At 35.9% G+C, this 19,023-nt stretch overlaps 1 protein-coding gene across 2 annotated transcripts in view; it reads right to left on the bottom strand.

The window, feature by feature from the left end:
- The window catches only part of COL4A2 (collagen type IV alpha 2 chain), a 273,441-nt gene that overhangs the window by 40,299 nt on the left and 214,119 nt on the right, over window positions 1-19,023 (bottom strand). For both annotated transcript variants that reach the window (XM_074192025.1, XM_074192024.1), the window contains exons 28-30: window positions 13,774-13,881; window positions 8,193-8,414; window positions 1,952-2,113 (exon numbers count right to left, since the gene is read on the bottom strand). In XM_074192025.1, the coding sequence (XP_074048126.1) occupies window positions 1,952-2,113; window positions 8,193-8,414; window positions 13,774-13,881 (492 nt within the window). The remainder of the gene's footprint in view (window positions 1-1,951; window positions 2,114-8,192; window positions 8,415-13,773; window positions 13,882-19,023) is intronic.

Below are 19,023 nucleotides of genomic sequence, written 5' to 3'. Positions count from 1 at the left end.
TAGCTAAATCGTTTTACTCCTAATTTGAACAAAGTTTAATTCAATGTTCAATCACAGATTTTGTATTGGAAAGGACTTCATACTTATCTTTTATTTTAATTCCTTCATTTTACAAGGAAGAAGAAATGGAAACCCCAAAAGATTAGTTGATCTCCTCTGACCACACAAGTATGATGGCCAGAGCTGAAATTTGAATCTAGGAACACACTACAAAGCCAGTGCATTCCTCATTAATACAATCTTTGTAAATTACTATAATTCTCAGTGACAACTTCCTTCCCTGATCTCTTAGAGTACTTATTTGGCATTTATTTGGCCTGTTTCAATATTATCTTGCATTGTTATTCAACATTTTTAGTGTACATACTTTCCTGTGTGCAGTGGAAAGGCAGGCAGGTGCTAGACTGTGATAGGATTTATTTTTTCAAATAAATTTTTTTGAACTTTTGATTTTTCAATTGCCAAAATATCCCTCTGTATCCTTTCCCCCTCCTAAAATATAATACATATAATTACAAAAAAGAATGTTCCAGGGGAAAATTTATGAGGTCTGAATGAGCAAAACATACTATGTTCACTTTTTAAAACTTCTTTTATGCTGTTTCTTTCTGTATCATGAATTTTTCCCCCTTGAAATTCTAATTCTTCGTTCACAACATGCCTAATATGGAAATATGTTAAACACAATTGTACATAGAAAAAAGGAATAAAGGGGGGGGGACTAGCAAAACTGTCACTGTCTTTTAAAAATGACAATATATTACATGTGTCAGAACCAGGGACTGTCCTCTACCTCTGTAAATGAATGGGCAGAGGTCTTATCAATTCACTGGGGTCAAGATTATTCTTTAATAATGTTGCAACCTTCCTTTTCAGGTTGTTCTTTCCATTTTACATTGTTGAAGTCATTGTTTATATTGCTTTCTTGGCTCTGTTTTTTTCACTTGTAATAATGAAGGGCAGCATTTGATAGAAATAAGAACTTTAATCACTTGAAAATAGACCAGGAAACATTAATGAGAAAGGATCAACTCTTTGGCTCAGGAACCTTCCCAAATGGATACTTGTTCAGAGGACTTCTTGTAGAAACTGTTCTCCTGTATTCTTATACTTTGGAAAATACACTTATAGGGGACTTTGTCAGCTGGAGGCACCAAAGTGCCTTTATATTTAGAACAGGGTTTCTTAACCCAGGATCCTTAACCATTGTTTAATGATAAATTTGTTTCAACATGTATTTTTCTCTTTATAATTCTATTTTATGTTCTTGAAGAAGAAAATGGTAAACCATTCTATTATTTCCCAAGAAAACTCTATGGAGAGAGGTCCGTGGAGTCATGAAGAGTTAGTCATGACTTAAAACAACTGAACGAGTCACAAATTTTATGTTCTGCATTTAAAAACATTACTCTGAAAAGAGTTTTCCAGAATGCCAAAGGGATCCATGACCACAAAAATGTTAAGAATCCTTGCTTTAGACTACATAGTGAGCACAACCAAATAAAAAATTCCCCAAGATTTCATTTTCCATAATGTCTACTGACAGAGAAACATTCCTTGGAAAAAAATCCATAGACTATACCTTGAATGTTTGGCTTTGGAGTGGTAATAATACCAGAAGAGATATTGATTGGTATGAAGTGTTTTGAAGAAGGTCAAGTTGAAAAAGTATATCTGCTAAAGAGGGCAGGAGGGAAGGAAGAACAAGTAGGGATGAGGAGACAAGTTGTGGGGTGTCTTGAGGGTAGGGTACAGAAGAGCCCAGAGAAATAGTGCTACCATAATGTCTTCAAGTACAGGAGTTCCTACAGGATTCTGACAATTCCAGATCCAAAATAAGAGGCTTCATAAATTTCCAGCTTATCTTGAGAAACCAATGCAGAATTCCAAAATGTAGAGCTGATTACTTTCTTGGATGAACATAGAGACTAGAGAACAGATTGTTACCTACCTATAAATCCTGAAGGGCCTGGAAGACCTGGTGGTCCTTCTTGGCCTTGAGGTCCTGGAAAGCCATGTATTCCAGGAGACCCTGGTAGTCCAGGTTGACCAGAAGGCCCTGGGAATCCAGGCTGCCCCTTCAACCCAGGCATTCCGGGCATACCTGGGCTTCCTACAGAAAATAAGAAAAATGAGTTTACATATCCATATCCTACTATATTAATATTAATAAGATAATTTTTTCATCTAATGTTAGCACATTTAACAGATATAAACATATTGACCCCATAGTAGCTATTTGCAGAAGCTATGTGACCAAGAATGTAATTGCAATTTTGCCAATTGGAAAAATGAAGCATGAGGTAAGAGTACAATTGGTGTAGTGGCTATAGGGTCAATCTTGAAATCTTGGAGTTAAATCCTACCTTTGATGCATACTAATTCACTTAACCTCTTAGGGCCTTGAGGAACTTTCAAAGACTTTAAGTTACACTTGTACTATACAACCTCAACTTGCTGATCTGTATGGTTCCCTACACCAGTGGAATCAGAGAGACAGACCAAAACACACACACAAAATTAATCAATGGAATTAAAATGTTAAATTGAAATTTCAGGACTCTGATGGAGAAGAATGCTTCCCTCCTCTTAGAGGAGAAATGGATGAAGTAAAGAATTTTGGAAATGGCTAATGCTCTTATTTGGGGCAGCTAGGTGGTGCAACAGATAGAGTGCCAATTCTGAAGTTAGGAAGACTCTTCTTCTTGGTTCAAATCTGACCTCCTTACTAACTGTATAATCTTGGATAAGTCACTTAACCCTGTTTGCTCAGTTTTCTCATCTGTAAAATGAGCTGGAGAAGGATATGGCAAACCACTCTAGCATCTTTGCCTAGAACATTCCAAATGAAAATCCCAAATGAAAAGTTGGACATGATTGAGCAATAATAACTAATGCACTTATTTATTTTGATTAAATATACTTCTTTTTTAGAAGACAGAATCTTCATATTGGGGTCAGAGGGCAGGAGGGGGAACTATTGGGAAAGCAAAAGAGAACAAAAAATTTTTAAAAGAATTAAGACAACATTGACTAAAAAGAACACATGAACCTAGAATCCAGCCTCCTTGACACTGAGTCCTGGATTGGACATACTGACCCATGTCATCACCCAAAGGATAAAAATTTAGGTAGTTATGACATGAGTTTATTAGGAAGCTCAAAGATTAGTGAATATAAAGAAATTTAGAAACTTTAATGTGCTATAAAATTTGAGTTATTTGTTACTATTTAAATTAATAGTAATAATGGAATTATGAGCAGAATTCATGTAACTGTAGCATAATTCTGTTGTTAAGGGCAGAGCTACCCTTTGACTTCTGAGTTGATATTTGGCAAGACAGAGAAGATGAAAAGGGATGTTTACAGACTGTTAAATGACTTGCAAAAGTAAGCTGTGTTATGGACTATGAAATCAAGAGGTTAAAACCAAGGTCCCCATTGCAGATATTTGCTTCCTCCAGAAAGCCTATAGAGTAAAGATTGATGGATCAACTTATGCAAGTAACATTCAGAGTATGGTCTAAGGGGTCTAAGAAAGAAAGAAAGGCAGAGTTTTGTGGAAGATGGTGGAGGTGGTAGTAGAAGACCACCTCCCATTTGTAAAGATTTTCTTCTCTGTTTCTGTCTCTTTCTATCTCTCTCTCTCTCTCTCTCTCTCTCTCTCTCTCTCTCTCTCTTTCTCTCTCTCTCACACACACACACACACACACACACACGTGGAACTATCATGAGATGGACTCTGAACAACAGATTATACCTTTGATAACTATATTTTTTGATACCATTATGCTGGCAGAAAAGTCTATTTATATTAAAAATCAAAACCAGAATGTTTTTCACTTTGCATTTATTGCTACTATTATTGTTTTACTATTAAAATATTTTTGGTGATAATTTACTTCCAGTTCTAGATTATGATTCCCATGATCCTTTATAGCAGGTATGAATAACCTGCAACCATGGGCTGCATGCAGTCCTCAAAGCTCATTCATATAGCATTATGACATTTTATTATTATACTCATTGGCTATATGGGTTACATTGTAGTCATAAATAAAGATTATATTCTATATGTGACCCTTGACAAGTTTTTATTGGGTGATGCATCCCAGAAGAGCTAAAAGGTTGGACATCTATCTCTAAAGAAATATCTGTTAATAAGCATTTAAGTGGCTAGCAAAACAAATAGCTTTATGGATGTCCTGGTAAATGTTTAAAAACTGGCTTGGAGAGGGTAAGGCTAAATTCACAGTATGCCTTTATGTATATAATCTGCATTACTGATAGTCTTTTCATCTCTTTGTTCATTCTAGACAATCAAGAATACAGTAAAATAAACTCTGATTTTAGCAGTTGCTAATATCTGAGGTGAAAATATTCACCCTGAAAATTTAACAATCTGCTCTTGAAAGTTGGTTCAAACTGGCTTCACTCAGAATATCTGTTTTCTTTTTTTCTTTCTGTTTTACCTAACACAACATTGAGATATAACCATCTTTACCTAGGTGCAGAATGGTTAGTGCTGAATCTAAGAATGCAGTTTGGATGTGTGTGTATATTTGTACAGACACAGATGTGTATGTGTACACATACACACTTATTGTTGTTCACTTGTTTCAGTCACGTCCAACACTTTCTGACCTCATTTGGGATTTTCTTGACAAAGATATGCTGGAGTGGTTTGCCATATTCTTTTCCAGCTCAATTTACAGATGAAGAAATGGAGGCAAACAGAGTAAAATGATTTGGCCATGGTCATACATGTAATTACCTGAGGCCAGATTTGAATTCAGGAAGATGACTTCCTTACTCCAGACCTGGCACTCTATCCACTGTGCCACTTAACTGTTCATAATCTAGAACTGGAAGGAAATTATCATATATATATATATGTATATGGAGAGAGAGCAAATAGAGTATATGTATACTTTATATTTTAAATTAATGCTCAACTAATAATCCATCACACCAGAGGCAGGAATCCTGTAGATACAACTTGTGCTAAGAAAAGCTATGTTCCTATAGCACTGATGAACTTCCTTATGATCACACACAGTCTCGATATTGTAAGCTTTGATGTGTTGAAGTTTGATTTAAAAAAAGAAAAAGTAGAGGTGGCTAGGTGGCGCAGTGGATAGAGCACAGGCCCTGGAGTCAGGAGTACCTGAGTTCAAATCGGGCCTCAGACACTTAATAATTACCTAGCTGTGTGGCCTTAGGCAAGCCACTTAATCCCATTGCCTTGCAAAACAAAACAAAACAAAACAAAAAAACCCCAACCAAACCTAAAACAAATAGTAAGCTCACTGTCTACACAAGGCTTATAAAACTGGCCAAAAAAAGGTGGCACCTAGGAGCTGAAGATCATTTCTACATGAAATATTTAAATTGAAAACAACAACTACTTAGGGGCATGATTTTCTAAGAGGGTTGAGAGATAGATTGATTAGGGGAATGCTGACATGTTTGCCCTGTTCTGCTTTTCTTGAGAATTTGCAATTTTCACTTTTTTTTTAAAAGAGATCCCATGACATCTTTCACAATATTGGGCATTTATTTCATGATTGCCATTTCCTTAATTGGTTCTCTTTTTAATTGACTGTGACTGACAAGATGATGAAGGCTAAGAAGTGAAACTTTAGTAATTAGTCTCTTTCTCTAATGAACTTAGGTTACAGTGAGGGCTAGTCACAGAGGTGGCATGGCCAAGTGGATAGAGAATAAGTCATAGAAACTTTGTCTATGTTCAAGTGTTTGTTTTGACACAAAACCACATGCTTCTGGATAACTCACTTAAATTTTCAGTATCCTGGAGACTCTCTAAGCCTAGGAGAGGTGTTGATATGTGTTGATGGGAGCTCTCTACCTGAAGAATCTCTTATTCCCATGAAATTAGAAGTTTAGTTAAAAAAAAAACCCTCCAAATCCAAAACAAAATCAAAAGTTCTAAAAAATAGGGTCAAGCAGATCTTAGGTTGAAAAACGAGGTAAGCTATGTCCTCATAGTTTTTTGTGGACTCTCTATTTTTTTTTAGGTTTTTACAAGGCAAATGGGGTTAAGTGGCTTGCCCAAGGCTACACAGCTAGGTAATTATTAAGTGGCTGAAACCGGATTTGAACCCAGGTACTCCTGACTCCAAGGCCGGTGCTTTATCCAGTGCGCCACCTAGCCACCCCGGCCTCTGTATTTTCTAAGATTTTCCTCTTGTTCCCCATCTTCAGTCTTCTGGATAGCAAAATGTTCTCAAGTTACTCTGAAGAGTAGCTTCCTTGGAGGATCCCACTGTGATGACCCACTTTAGCGTTACACCATCATCTGAACTTGGGAACCCTTGAGCTCCTCAATCAAAACTTGCTTGTACTGTCTCATTTCCTCAGAATTTTGCTTTGTGAATGGCAAAAAGTTATTTTGTACTTCAGTGTTAATGGATAAATGTGTTCTTCTAGATAACATTTAACTTTGCTAGGAGAAATGTCAGATACATCAGCCAAACCATTTGATGTGATGAGGGAACTAAGGGGTGTATCATTTGTTTCCTTCCAGTTAAAACTCAAATGAAAGCTACCACTCTGTCTATGATAGGGACAGTCACCTGGCACCTTATATCCTCTCTAGTCAGAGGATGTCATTTGTATGTTCATTTTCATATGAACCAAATGATGGTGGATGCTTAGTCATTATAATTCAGTCCTTTATTAAGTGCTAGGGTTTTTCAATCTAAATTCCAATTTAGTATACATTTGCATTCTTAAATTGACCCCAGATTCAAAGATTATCAAATACAGTTAATGCAAGCTAACTTGTCAAACCCATATTAATAACACTATACATAATGAACACATAATGGTTTTTAAAAGTAATTTATTTGAAATTCATTTCTAATTATTTATAGCCTGTCCCTTACCTTGTGGTATAAATCTCTGAATTCTCTATCATTCTAACATTCTTATCGCCTGAGTCAAACACCGTTATTAAGTTTTCACAGCTAGATCTACTCTAACTCCCTTATTTTAAAGATAAGGCAATTGAGGCCCAAAGATGAGAAGGAATTTAATTACAGTCACACATGTAGGACATGGTAGGATCAGAATTTGAACTCTGGTCTGGCCCAAAACTCAAAGCTTTTTGTTATTGTTTGGTAGTTTTAGTCAAATATGACTCTTTGTGCTCCCATTTAGCATTTTCATGCCAAGGATATTGGAGTGGGCTTGCCATTTCCTTCTCCAACTCATTTTATAGATGAAGAAACTAGGCAATCAGGGTTAAGTGATTTGCCCAGGATCATAGAAATAGTAAGTCTTGTCACATTTGAACTCAGATCTTTTTGACTTGAGTCCCAGAGTTGCATTACCTAGTTGTCCAAAGCTCTTTTAGTTACTGTATAACCAGGAGGACAAAGCTCCTTTTTTGCCTCCTTTACCTTTAATTTTTTTAAAAAAATGGATCACATTGAACTAGAGGATGCAAACAGACAACATTATCACCATCATAAAAATATTTCAGATGAACTCTGAAACTAAATAGAGGAACTCATTATGGTAGAACTCAGACAACACTGTAGTATTCTTTCCTGTGTATTTGGAATCATAGTGGATAGCAACATAATACTTTAAGTTTTACAAATCACTTAACATACAATATCTCATTTGATTTTTACAGAATCCCTCTAAGGTAAGTCCTATAGGTATTATCACCACTCCCATTTTATTGATGAGAAAATGGTTTCAGTGAGGTTAAGAAACTTGCCCATAGTTATATAAGTTCACACACAGACATACATACACAGTCATTCCCCCTCTAACCTCTATGCCCCAATTCCTACACTCTCCCACACATACACACATTCCTAACCATGAATAATGATAGACAATTTCCTTAACCTCACTAAGACTATTTATATATTCATATAAAATTATGTATTTACTATATAGTTTTATATATTCACATAAAACATATATAGCACTCAAGATAGAAGCTGAGCTAATGTATCTTGTTACTCCTTTTATTTCACCATACTACCTATGTAATATATTTTGTAATATAATAATACATTATATTGTCTTAGTATATTTAACATAAGGAAGTTCAAGAAACTCATTAGGTTTGAGGTCCTATTAATGTTACTAGTATTAAAGGACAATTATTACTTTTACCCTCCAAACTTAGATTTGCTGAAAAGGAGATTTACCTCTAAATCCTTGAAGTCCTGGATTTCCTTGCTCTCCTTTCAGCCCTGGGATGCCAGGTAATCCAGAATCTCCTGGGAGACCAGTCTGTGCCCCTAATACTTCTCCAGGTAATCCTTTTAGTCCTGCTGGTCCTACAGAACCTGGTAGTCCTGTAGAACCTGGGCTTCCATCCAGCCCAGGGAGCCCTGTTGCGCCTTTGGAACCTCTGGGTCCAACAAATCCTAAAAGGAAAAAAATAGATAACCACTGTAGCTAGTGGTCATGAATAAAACAATCTAAAAAATAAATCAGAAATGTGATTGAAATGGAACAGATTTACAAAGGGCATATACCTCTTGGTGGAGTTGTGAATTGGTTCAACCATTCTGGAAAGCAATTGAAACTATGCCCCCAAAGTTATTAAACTGTTTATGTCCTTTGATTCAAATATACTATACTGTCCCCCCAAAGAGGTCAAAGAAAGAAGAAAAGGACCCACATGTACAAAAATATTTGTAGCAACTTTGGAGGTTATACAAAGAACTGGTACTGCTCATCAGTTAGAAAATGAATTAGGGTGGCTAGGTGGTACAGTGGATAGAGCCCAGCCCTGGACTCAGGAGTACCTGAGTTCAAATCTGACCTCAGACACTTAATTACCTAGCTGTGCAGCCTTGGGCAAGCCACTTAACTCTATTGCCTTGCAAAAAAACTTTTAAAAACAAAGAAAAAAAAGAAAATGAATGGTCAAATTATAGTATAGGAATGTAATGAAATTTTACTAGGCCCTAAGAAGTGATGAAAGGGCTAGTTTCAGGGAAGCCCAGTTTTAAGATCTGATGTAGAGTGAATGAGCAGAATTCAGTAGGAAATACAAAATGGGACAGCTTTGAAAGTAACATATTATTATAGTTTTATATACTTCAAAGGAAAAGAAAGTTGAATGAGAGATTTATAATTTCATATACAATGTACATTATCTTTCTGCTTTTTATATGGAAATTCTAATTATATTTGTTCTTTGTTAAACAAGCCAAACCCCCCCCCCCCCCCCCCAAAGAGCCTGTCAATACTAGTCACCTTTCCCCTTGATCTATCTTTGGGTCTCCTATAGTCACTTTGAATGAAACATATTTCCCATAAAATATGAGTATTCTGTCCTCAGGGCCTCTTCTTCCTTCTTTTTCTGGTTGTAATTCTAACATTTGAAGGAGATGGAAACTAAAAAAAACTATCTGAATTTTGGAAATATAAATATATTATGCACATTTCTACTTTTTAAACAAAAAGATTAAAAACTATGTATGAACTGTCTTGTTTTATGTGAATGTGCTTGCTATAAAATTTTTCAATATAAATTTAAATATAGATAAGAATGATAATAGAACTTAGAGCTAAAATGTCTTGGGTTATAGATTTCTGTTTTGCAAAAAAAATTCTTACTGAGACAAGACAGTTTTTTGGAGACCTTTTTTCAATAAAGAATTAATCACTGCTCTCTTATGTGGAATTTACTGTTAAAAAAGGTCAGCTATGATGCACTTACATGGAGAAGCATTGGATATCATATACTGGAGTGGTTATGCAATTTACTGCTACCAGTGGATCAAATTACTCCATCACATTACTCTTTTCTTAATGTCTGAATGCTGATTGACCTCCAATGGAATGTAGTATCTGAATGCTGATGGCGAAATATTTAACAAGAGAAAAGATCTTTTTTTGGTCATTACTAACTGCTCTGTGGCATCTCATAATCACGTCAGAAATTTTGTAATGTGAAAATATTTAGTAGGAAATTATTAAATACCAATAAGACAAATATGAAGAGCATACAATATTTTGTCCCCATTTCTAAAAATAAATATGTAATGCACAATGTTTGAGAATTTTCTCAGGATCACATTATTGTAGTGTAATTGGCAGCTAGATGGTGAATTAACCACTAGACCAATAGGGATGAGTGAAAGTAGAGTAAAAAAATTACATTTAATTGAGCATTAGTTAAACTGTCTCCTATTTTTAAAAGTTTTATTGAAATGATTCACTTGCATGATGAAAGAAATCATATCTTCTCCATTCTTTATAAGAATCTAGTAAGATGGGAAAATGGGGGATTTAAACCAATATCTACATTACCTTTTGTTTGCCTTATATATCTGGATCTGATTTTCTCCAACATTGTTAAAACTAGTTTAGACTAAAGGCTCCAAACTCTATTTCACTTTGGCAGAATAATCCATGAACTCTTAACTCATGTCAACATAGATTTATGCTTAGGTTTAATTTCCAAGTTTTCAGAGAAGGATAACAAAAGATAAACAGATATATGCTGGGGAAAGGAAGTGGGCTGGTCATGTAACAAGAGTGAAGGGAAACTCATGGAAAATATATAGGTTGCCACATCATGTCTTTGACTCAGTAAACTTGCCATTCAAGTATTTGTTTTTTTTAAATTAAAATGTTTATATCAAATTTTATTTTTTAATAAATGAAAATCCATCTTCTCTTCTTTCCACCTGTTCCCCTCCCACTTTGAGAAGCAAGAACACAAAGTCCTTGTTACAAAGATGTATAGGTGAGCATGATAAATTCCTATATTGGTCACATTAAAATAAAAACAAAAAACTTCAACCTGTGCTTTCTTTTCCCATGATAATCCTTTAAATTCTTGAGGATAGCTAAACTCTATCATGCCTGTTTTCTGTCCTTTGGGCTAATGGATATGGCATAACTTTGTATGGCATAACCTTCTAACCCATCATGGTTGTTCCATTCTGTAGGAACTCAGCTGTAGCGATGGATGTTATTTTTAAAGAGTGTGAGTGTGCCCAGAACTGGAGCAAAATAATACTCTAGATGTGATGTGACTATGTATAGTACATTAGAACTATCAGGTCAAGTCAAGTCAAGTCAACAAGCCTTTTAGTAAGTACCCATCATGAGCAATCATTGTACTAAGTTTTGGGGAGAGCCAACAATCCCCATTCCTTGGTTCTCAAGGAGTTCACATTGCAATGGGCAGATAATATGAAAACAAATATTTACAAGTAAGACATAGATAGGATAAGTTGGAGGTAATTTCTGATGGAAGGCACTAAGGTGAAGGAGGACTAAATAAAGGTTTCTTGAAAAAGGCAGAACTTTGTTTTGCTCATTTTGATCTTAATTATTTCATGCAAATCTATCCATGTTTTTCCAAGATCATAGAGCTCATCATTTTTTAATAGCTTAGCAGTATTTCATCACAATCATATACCACAAGTTGTTCAGCTACTTTCTGATTGCTGGGCATCCCTATAATCTCCAGTTCTTTGCCACCACAAAGAGAGCTGCTATAAACATTTTAGAACATATAGGTTCTTTTCCTTTTTCCCCTACTCATCTTTGGAAATAGACCAAGTAGTGGTATTCTGGGTCAAAGAGTATAGGTAATTTAATAATTCTTTGGGAATGATTTCAAGATACAGAGGAAATAAAGAAAGTTAAGAGACAGAGATGAGAAGGAAGTAGCTTTTAGGCATGAGAGACAGCTGATGAAAATGCCCAGACATGGGGGATAAGGGTGTCTTGTAAGAGGAACAGCAAGAAGGTCAGTGTCACCAGATCATAGACTATGTGTAGAGAAATAAGGTTTAGAAAGACTGAAGAGATAGAAGAGGTCAAGTTAAAGGGAGCTTTACAAATTATAAAGAAAATTTTATATTTGATATTGGAAATAACAGGGAGTCAATGGAGTATATTGAATAGGAGAGTGACAGTCAGACTTAAATTTTTGTAAGTTCAAACTGTCAATTGAATAGAGGATGTACTGGAGTGAGGAGAAACTTGTGAAGGGGGGACCAAGGTAGCAGACTACTGCAATCATCTTAGGTGTGAGATGACAAGGGCCTATGCCAATGAGAAGACAGTGTCTTAGAAAAGAAAGAGGTATATGGGAGAAATGACAGAGAGAGAAAAGTCAACAGGACTTGGCACTTATTAGATAAGGAAAGTTGGGGGAAGGAGGGAAAGGAAGGTGAGAGTGAGAAATAAGAATGACATCTAGATGGCAAGTCTTAGTGACTGGGAGGATGGTGGTACATTAGTCACAAGAAAGGAAGAGAATTTGGGTCATATTTGGACATATTGAGTTTAGGATTCTTATGAGACATCTAATTTGAAACAGTCAAAGATTTGAGAAAGGAGGTCAAGGAAAAAGATTGATCATGTGCATAAGGATCACAGAATTATCTGTGGTAATAGTTGAATTTATCGAAGCTTATGAGGTCACCAAATAAATGTAGTCCAGAACAAAGCACTGGAAGGCACCTATGATTAGAGAGTGGGACTGTGATGAAGATTTAGGAAAGGAAACTGAAAAGGAGGGCTCAAATAAGGAGGAGAATCAGGAGACAGCAGAATCACTAAAACTTAAAAAGAAGAGAATATCAGGGAGAAGTTGATCAGTAGTGTCACAAGTTGCGGAGTAGTCAAGAAGTATGAGGACTGAAGAAAATGGCATTAGATTTGGCAATTCAGGAATCACTTGCAGTTTTCAAGAGAGTAGTTTTGGTTGAATGGTGAGGTCTGAAAGCTAGAGTGAATGGAAGAGAGAAAAGAATGGAAGCACCAAATTGTACAAGACCTTCTCAAGGAATCTAGCCACAAAAGAGGGGTGAGTTATAGGAAAACAACTAATGGGGAAGGATATAGATCAAATGAGGACTTTTTTTGATGATAAGGAAAAAATGGGTGTGTTTCTTAGGTAGTAAGGAAGGCTCTCTCCAGTACAGACTCTTCCTTCCTTCCTTCCTTCCTTCCTTCCTTCCTTCCTTCCTTCCTTCCTCCCCTTCCTTCCTCCCTCCTTCCCTCCCTCCCTCCCTCCCTCTCTCCTTCCTTCCTTCCTTCCTTCCTTCCTTCCTTCCTTCCTTCCTTCCTTCCTTCCTTCCTTCCTTCCTTCCTTCCTTCCTTCTCTAATGTATCCTCAGACTACATTTACTTTATTGTTTTGCATATCACAACTTTGATTCATATTGAACTTGTGGTTAGTTCACTGATAACTCTGAGATCATTCTCTGGTAAACTGCTAATGCTTCCCTTATGTAATTCTTGAGAAGCTGATTTTTTTGGGATTGTACAATATAGAAAACTCGATATACCATTAGATTCCAATCCCACAACACTGGGATAGTGAAATGCAAACTTATGCAAGAGTGTTTTTTCTGGAAATTGGCAATTAAGTGGATTTCTGTGGTAACAAAATACAGACCTTTTTAAAGTAGTGTCTGTCATGAGGCTTGGCACCATTCAAAGTGATGAAAGGACTGTGTGTACCATTAATATTAATGAACACTGAGAGGAGATTTATGTTTTTGTTAAAAAGTTTAAATTAACTAGAGGAACTCTATTTTCCATGAAAATTCAGAGCTAGGCAAAGCAAAACTTTACATATGAGTCAAGAGCTGAGCTTATTCCATGGAGTCAACCATGTCTACTCAATAGAAAAATAGTAAAAAGAAGATAGTCAAAAGAAACAGAAATAGTAAAGGAAAAATGGAGATATGTTTACTGTAAATAAAACTAGAAATCATTTTTGGAGAACAATGGGTTTCTTGTTACCTGGTGGACCTGGAAATCCTTCACGACCTGCATCTCCTTGAAACCCTTTGAGTCCGACAAATCCATCGGCCCCTGGGAATCCTGGAATCCCTCTTTGACCTTTAGCACCTAAAAGACAGAAGGAAACAACAAATCAGACTTGTGTAAGGAAAGCCACAATGGCAGATTTGGGAAGGGACAGGACAAAATGTAGTTACATTTATGATACTTAACATAATAATATTTCTATATTAGCAGCAATATGATCTAGTGTAAAGAGCACTGGATTAGTTTTAGAGGACCAGGGTTTGAAACTTGGCTTTTCTACTTGTTACCTATATAAATTTGAAGAGATCTTTGGGCCCTCCAGTTTACTCATCTGTAAAATAAGGGGATTAGGCTAGGTCTAAGGGTTTTTTTAAAATGAGTTTTAAGCCTAGGATCTTAAATAATCCTAGAATGGAGAAGACAACAAGATGTTTGTTGTTCAGTAGTTTACCAGTAATTTGTGACACTGTTTGGGATTTTCTTGGCAAAGACATTGGAGTGGTTTGCCATTTCCTTCTCCAGTTCATTTAAAAGATGAGGAAAGTGAGGCAAGCAGGCTTAAATGACTTGTCAAGGGCCATACAGTTACCAAGTATCTCTGGTAAGACTTGAATTCATGAAGATGAGTTTTCCTGACTCCAAGTCTGGCACTATCCATTGTAATACCTAGTTCTCTCAAAGTAGCATAAAAAACTCCTGGATTTTAAAAAGAGTTTCCAGCATACAGAAAGACAGTTATCTATAAAGACCCTAATAAGACTAATACCCAAACACAAATATAAGATTCACAACCATGACCTTCAAAATAATTACCCTGTTCATCAACTGCCCAGCTCAGGTTCAGCAAACAGGTGCTAAGTGGGTGGCAGTGCCAGGACCTGGGGTGCAACCTACTGCATGCCAAAGCAGAAATAGTATGGATAGGAGACAACCTCCAAGATTTACATCCTCAGTAGGTGGGTTGTATTAAGGGTAGGAGTTGCCGAAAATCCCCAGAGAAGAAGCAAGGGGCTCACTTCCTGGGTTCGGGTATTATTTTTTATATTGAAAAGCAGTTATTCTGATCAGATTACCATTGGTTCAGTCATGGGAAACTATGGAAGAGCATTCCATTATTTGGTTCCTTTCCTAATAAGGGAGAGAGAGAAAAGGGGAGGGGAAAATTAAACATTTTTTTCACTGGGGATGCTGATGTGTGTGTGGGTTGACCCCCTTTGTCTAAAGAAAGACTAGATCCAGAAATAGGTCTACAATAACACTATGCATCATTTTATACACATGCATGTGAGTGACTTCATTCTGGAGCAATCACATTCAGAGTCCAGTTTCAGGTGTGATAAACTCTTCCTCAGCTTACTCACTGACCCTCAGACACTTTCAGGGACCCTCCTGTGCCATAGGGATGATGATAGATGCTTTAATGATTTCTGTGACAAAGGGAACACAGTTCTACTTGGATTTCTGACAGATTTGACAAAAAAAAGGATAATTGGTTGACAGCCTCAACCAATGATAAAATAATCTGGAACCTTCTTATTTACATGTATACATTACTAGCTGTTAGAATAATTAAGGGTTGGATGTTTTAAGAGTGATTTGAAACACAGAGGAAAATTTCCTCAAGACTGGAAAAAAATTCCCCAAAACAAGAAACAGTTATATAAACAAAATTCATTCTATTGTGTATTCTCCCTGTATTTTAGTAAAAATAAATTCATTAGTTAGATGCATGGCTAATATTAGAAGAAACAAAAGCAATAGACCCCTACATGTGACTGGTTGCAAAGATTTTTCATCATAATTTCTGGACCATGATGCAGGTGATATCATTGTTTATAATGAAGATAATGACCTTAATTAAAGCAAGGAAGAATGTTGCAGGGTTCAAGATTTATATTTCAAATTCAATGATGATTATGAAAAATGGGAAAAAAAACTGAACCTCTTAGAACATTTTATCCAATAGTAATTAAAAACAGAACAAAGAATACTCTCTTGACACAAATCAGACTGACTTTCATATTATAAAACAAGCAAAGAAGGCTAAACCAACAGATTAACTGTAAGAGTCACACTCTACTAATTAAGGGTCAAATTTCTTTGACTGAGATGCAAAACTATTAGCTCCTCCTCTTTCAGCCTTATCTCAGTATTTCATATCACATATTCTATGTTTCAGCCCATCTGACTTACTTTTCATTCTTTCTGAATGTATGTTGAACTTTCCTACCTCTGTTCCCTAAACCTAACATTCTCCATTTTCCACTTGGCTTCATTAAATCCTTTAAGAAACCCAAATCATTTGACATTCCCCCATGAAGTTTCATCTAATCTCCTTTGTTAGTAAAAGAATTTTCCTCACTTTGGATATTACACAAGATTTTGTTTTGTATTTCTTTAATATATTATGCATTATTTTGAACTATAGTTTTCTAGGTATTCACTGTACTTTCAGTTGGATTGTACACATTGGTGACTTTTTAGGGTTCCCCAGGTATATAACAGAAATAGCAACTTTCATTATTAACTGAAAATAAATGTACTTTATGGCATATTCTTATCAACTTGTAATAACTTCAGAGATTTTAAAAATGCAAAATCACCTTTCAAATGTATTACTGGAGTGGTTTGCCATTTCCCTTTCTAGATTTTTACAAATGAGGAAACTGAGGCAAATAGCATTAAGACTTGCCCATGGTTAAGAAAGTATCTGAGACCAGATCTGACCTCAAGAAGTCTTCCTGACCCCAGGCCTAGCACTCTACTGTGTCAACTAGCTGTCCTCCAAAATGTATTATTTTTTATTCTCCTACTTCAGAGGATTATGCCAGTGTGGCAATTTTTGGCAGCAAACTTTTCCCACAGCTTTAATTATTACAATAATCAATTTGGGGGTGTATTTTATTTGTAATCAGTGTATTCATTTTTCTTTTCCTAGTTTAAGTTAGAAAATATAATCTCAAAAATACACCTGGTTTTCTTCTTTGGTGGAGGATTTTGTATATGGGGAATTCAGATTTGTTTGATGCTTTGGTTGTTTTTGCTTAACTGCTTTTTTTTTCTTTTTTATTCTTGGTAGCAAAGGGGGCAATAAATTTAGGAATGAAGGTGATGTAAATGCAAAAAATAGCAATCAAAAAAATTTTTTTTAGGTTTTTACAAGACAAACAGGGTTAAGTAGCTTGTCCAAGGCCACACAGCTAGGTAATTATTCAGTGTCTGAGACCGGATTTGAACCCAAGTACTCCTGACTCCTGGGCCGGTGCTTTATCCACTACGCCACCTAGCTGCCCCAGCAATCAAACATTTTTAAAAACTCAATGCAATTCCACCTGTTTATTTGTATTTATCAACTATTTTTGTTGGTTTGTTTGGTTTTTTTAGGTTTTTTCAAGGTAAATGAGGTTAAGTGGCTTGCCCAAGACCACACAGCTAGGTAATTATTAAGTGTCTGAGGTCGAATTTGAACCCAGGTACTCCTGACTCCAGGGCTGGTGCTCTATCCACTGCACCACCTAGCCACCCCTATTTATCAACTTTTCAATGAAAAAAGTCACTTTGGGCTTCTGTCTACAAGATTACACCTTTAAGAGCAAAATAAACATGCTGTCCAATAGCAAGAGTTTATTATTTTGTTTCTGAAAGTTGTGTTTGTGTAGTGAATTCTGGCCAATATAATCTAGTTTTGCACTTTTGAGCCCTTTCTCACATCCTCATCTGTTCCTTTTATCCATTAGACCTTCCTTCTTATCTTGTCTCTTCACTCTTTGAATAAAAACTGATCCTCAAAATAAGAGACCTCAAAGCACTTAGACATTTCAATCCTTGCAGGGTTATGTGCACTGACTTTTACTACAATTTCCTAAAATCAATTGGAGTTAAATTTAAGAACAGGACATAAAGGGGCCGCTAGGTGGTGCAGTGAATAGAGCACCAGCTTTGGAGTCAGGAGTACCTGGGTTCAAATCAGACCTCAGACACTTAATAATTACCTAGCTGTGTGGCCTTGGGCAAGCCACTTAACCCCATTGCCTTGAAAAATCTAAAAACAAACAAACAAACAAACAAAAGAACAGGACATAAAAGGGTATTGATCACTTATGAGGGTCTCCCTGACCAGGTCCAGGTGAATTCTATTAAGCAATGGAGAAATATGGAATACCAGAATCCTAATTCAATTATACTATGCTTGGCTTCTTTAACTGAATCACAGGGAGAAAGGGAAGAGAGAGAGTACAATGGAAATCTCTTTGTACAGAAATAATTACACAGATCAACAAAGGCCCTAAATCTCAAGCCTCCATGTGTACCTGGAGGCAACTGGTATTTACACTGTGGAGCCAACTCAATAGGAATGAGGAACTGAAAGGGCTTTGGGTATGCATGGTTGTTATTGATCTCTCTGGGGCAGTACTACTCTTATAATGAAAGTAAGCAACATAAAAGCAGATAAATCTTTGCTTCTCTGCTAATTTCTCTAGACTCTATTTAGAAAACTAACTAAAATGATCTGTTTACTATCGGCAAAGGAATATCTTGAAGTCTCAGTTGTTTCATCTATAAAATGAGAGGATGAGACAAGATATCAGTCCTTTTCTATCTCTAGAATTCTATGATTATAGATAATTTTCAACATAAACATAAACATAAACATTGTATCCTGTAAACACTAAGAAAATAAGGATTTTTTAATTGTGGAAAAATTTATTCAAAAAGCTTATGCTATCCTTTGTTTTTTACTAACCAATGCAACTACTAATCAATATTGGTTCCATTAGTAAGGGATGAATTTGGGATAGAAATGTTATTCCTCTGAAAAAATTTAAAAAGGGCCAAATGTAAATAACTCTTAAATTAATCAAGTTTGAGATGCAAACTTCTTTCCATGGTCAACAGATAATGAACCCACTTCTCTGGGATCTTCTGGTGGTCTGGTATAAATGACAAAATCTTATCTCTTTAGGATTTTTAGAAATCACAGAAAACCTTTCCTTTCCCTTGCAGATAAGTACATGTTCTATTCAATTAGTTAGATTCTATAAAAAGAATCCCTTAAGTTGATTTAAATTATCTTTAAGTAAAATAATGATTATAAATGGGGATTTTGAGTGAGAGTCAGGAAAGTAAGTAATGAGCAAGAAAAAAGATAAAAGACAAAGCACCTGAATTGGCCTTAAGAGGTGGGTGGAGCTAATAACTTCAGAAAGGTTGCTGTGGGTCAGT

This window comes from Macrotis lagotis, chromosome 6 (genome assembly GCF_037893015.1).
Source record: "Macrotis lagotis isolate mMagLag1 chromosome 6, bilby.v1.9.chrom.fasta, whole genome shotgun sequence".
NCBI lineage: Eukaryota > Metazoa > Chordata > Mammalia > Peramelemorphia > Peramelidae > Macrotis > Macrotis lagotis.
Note: the sequence above shows the minus strand (reverse complement) of the source record. Positions and strands in the feature narration are given on the sequence as shown.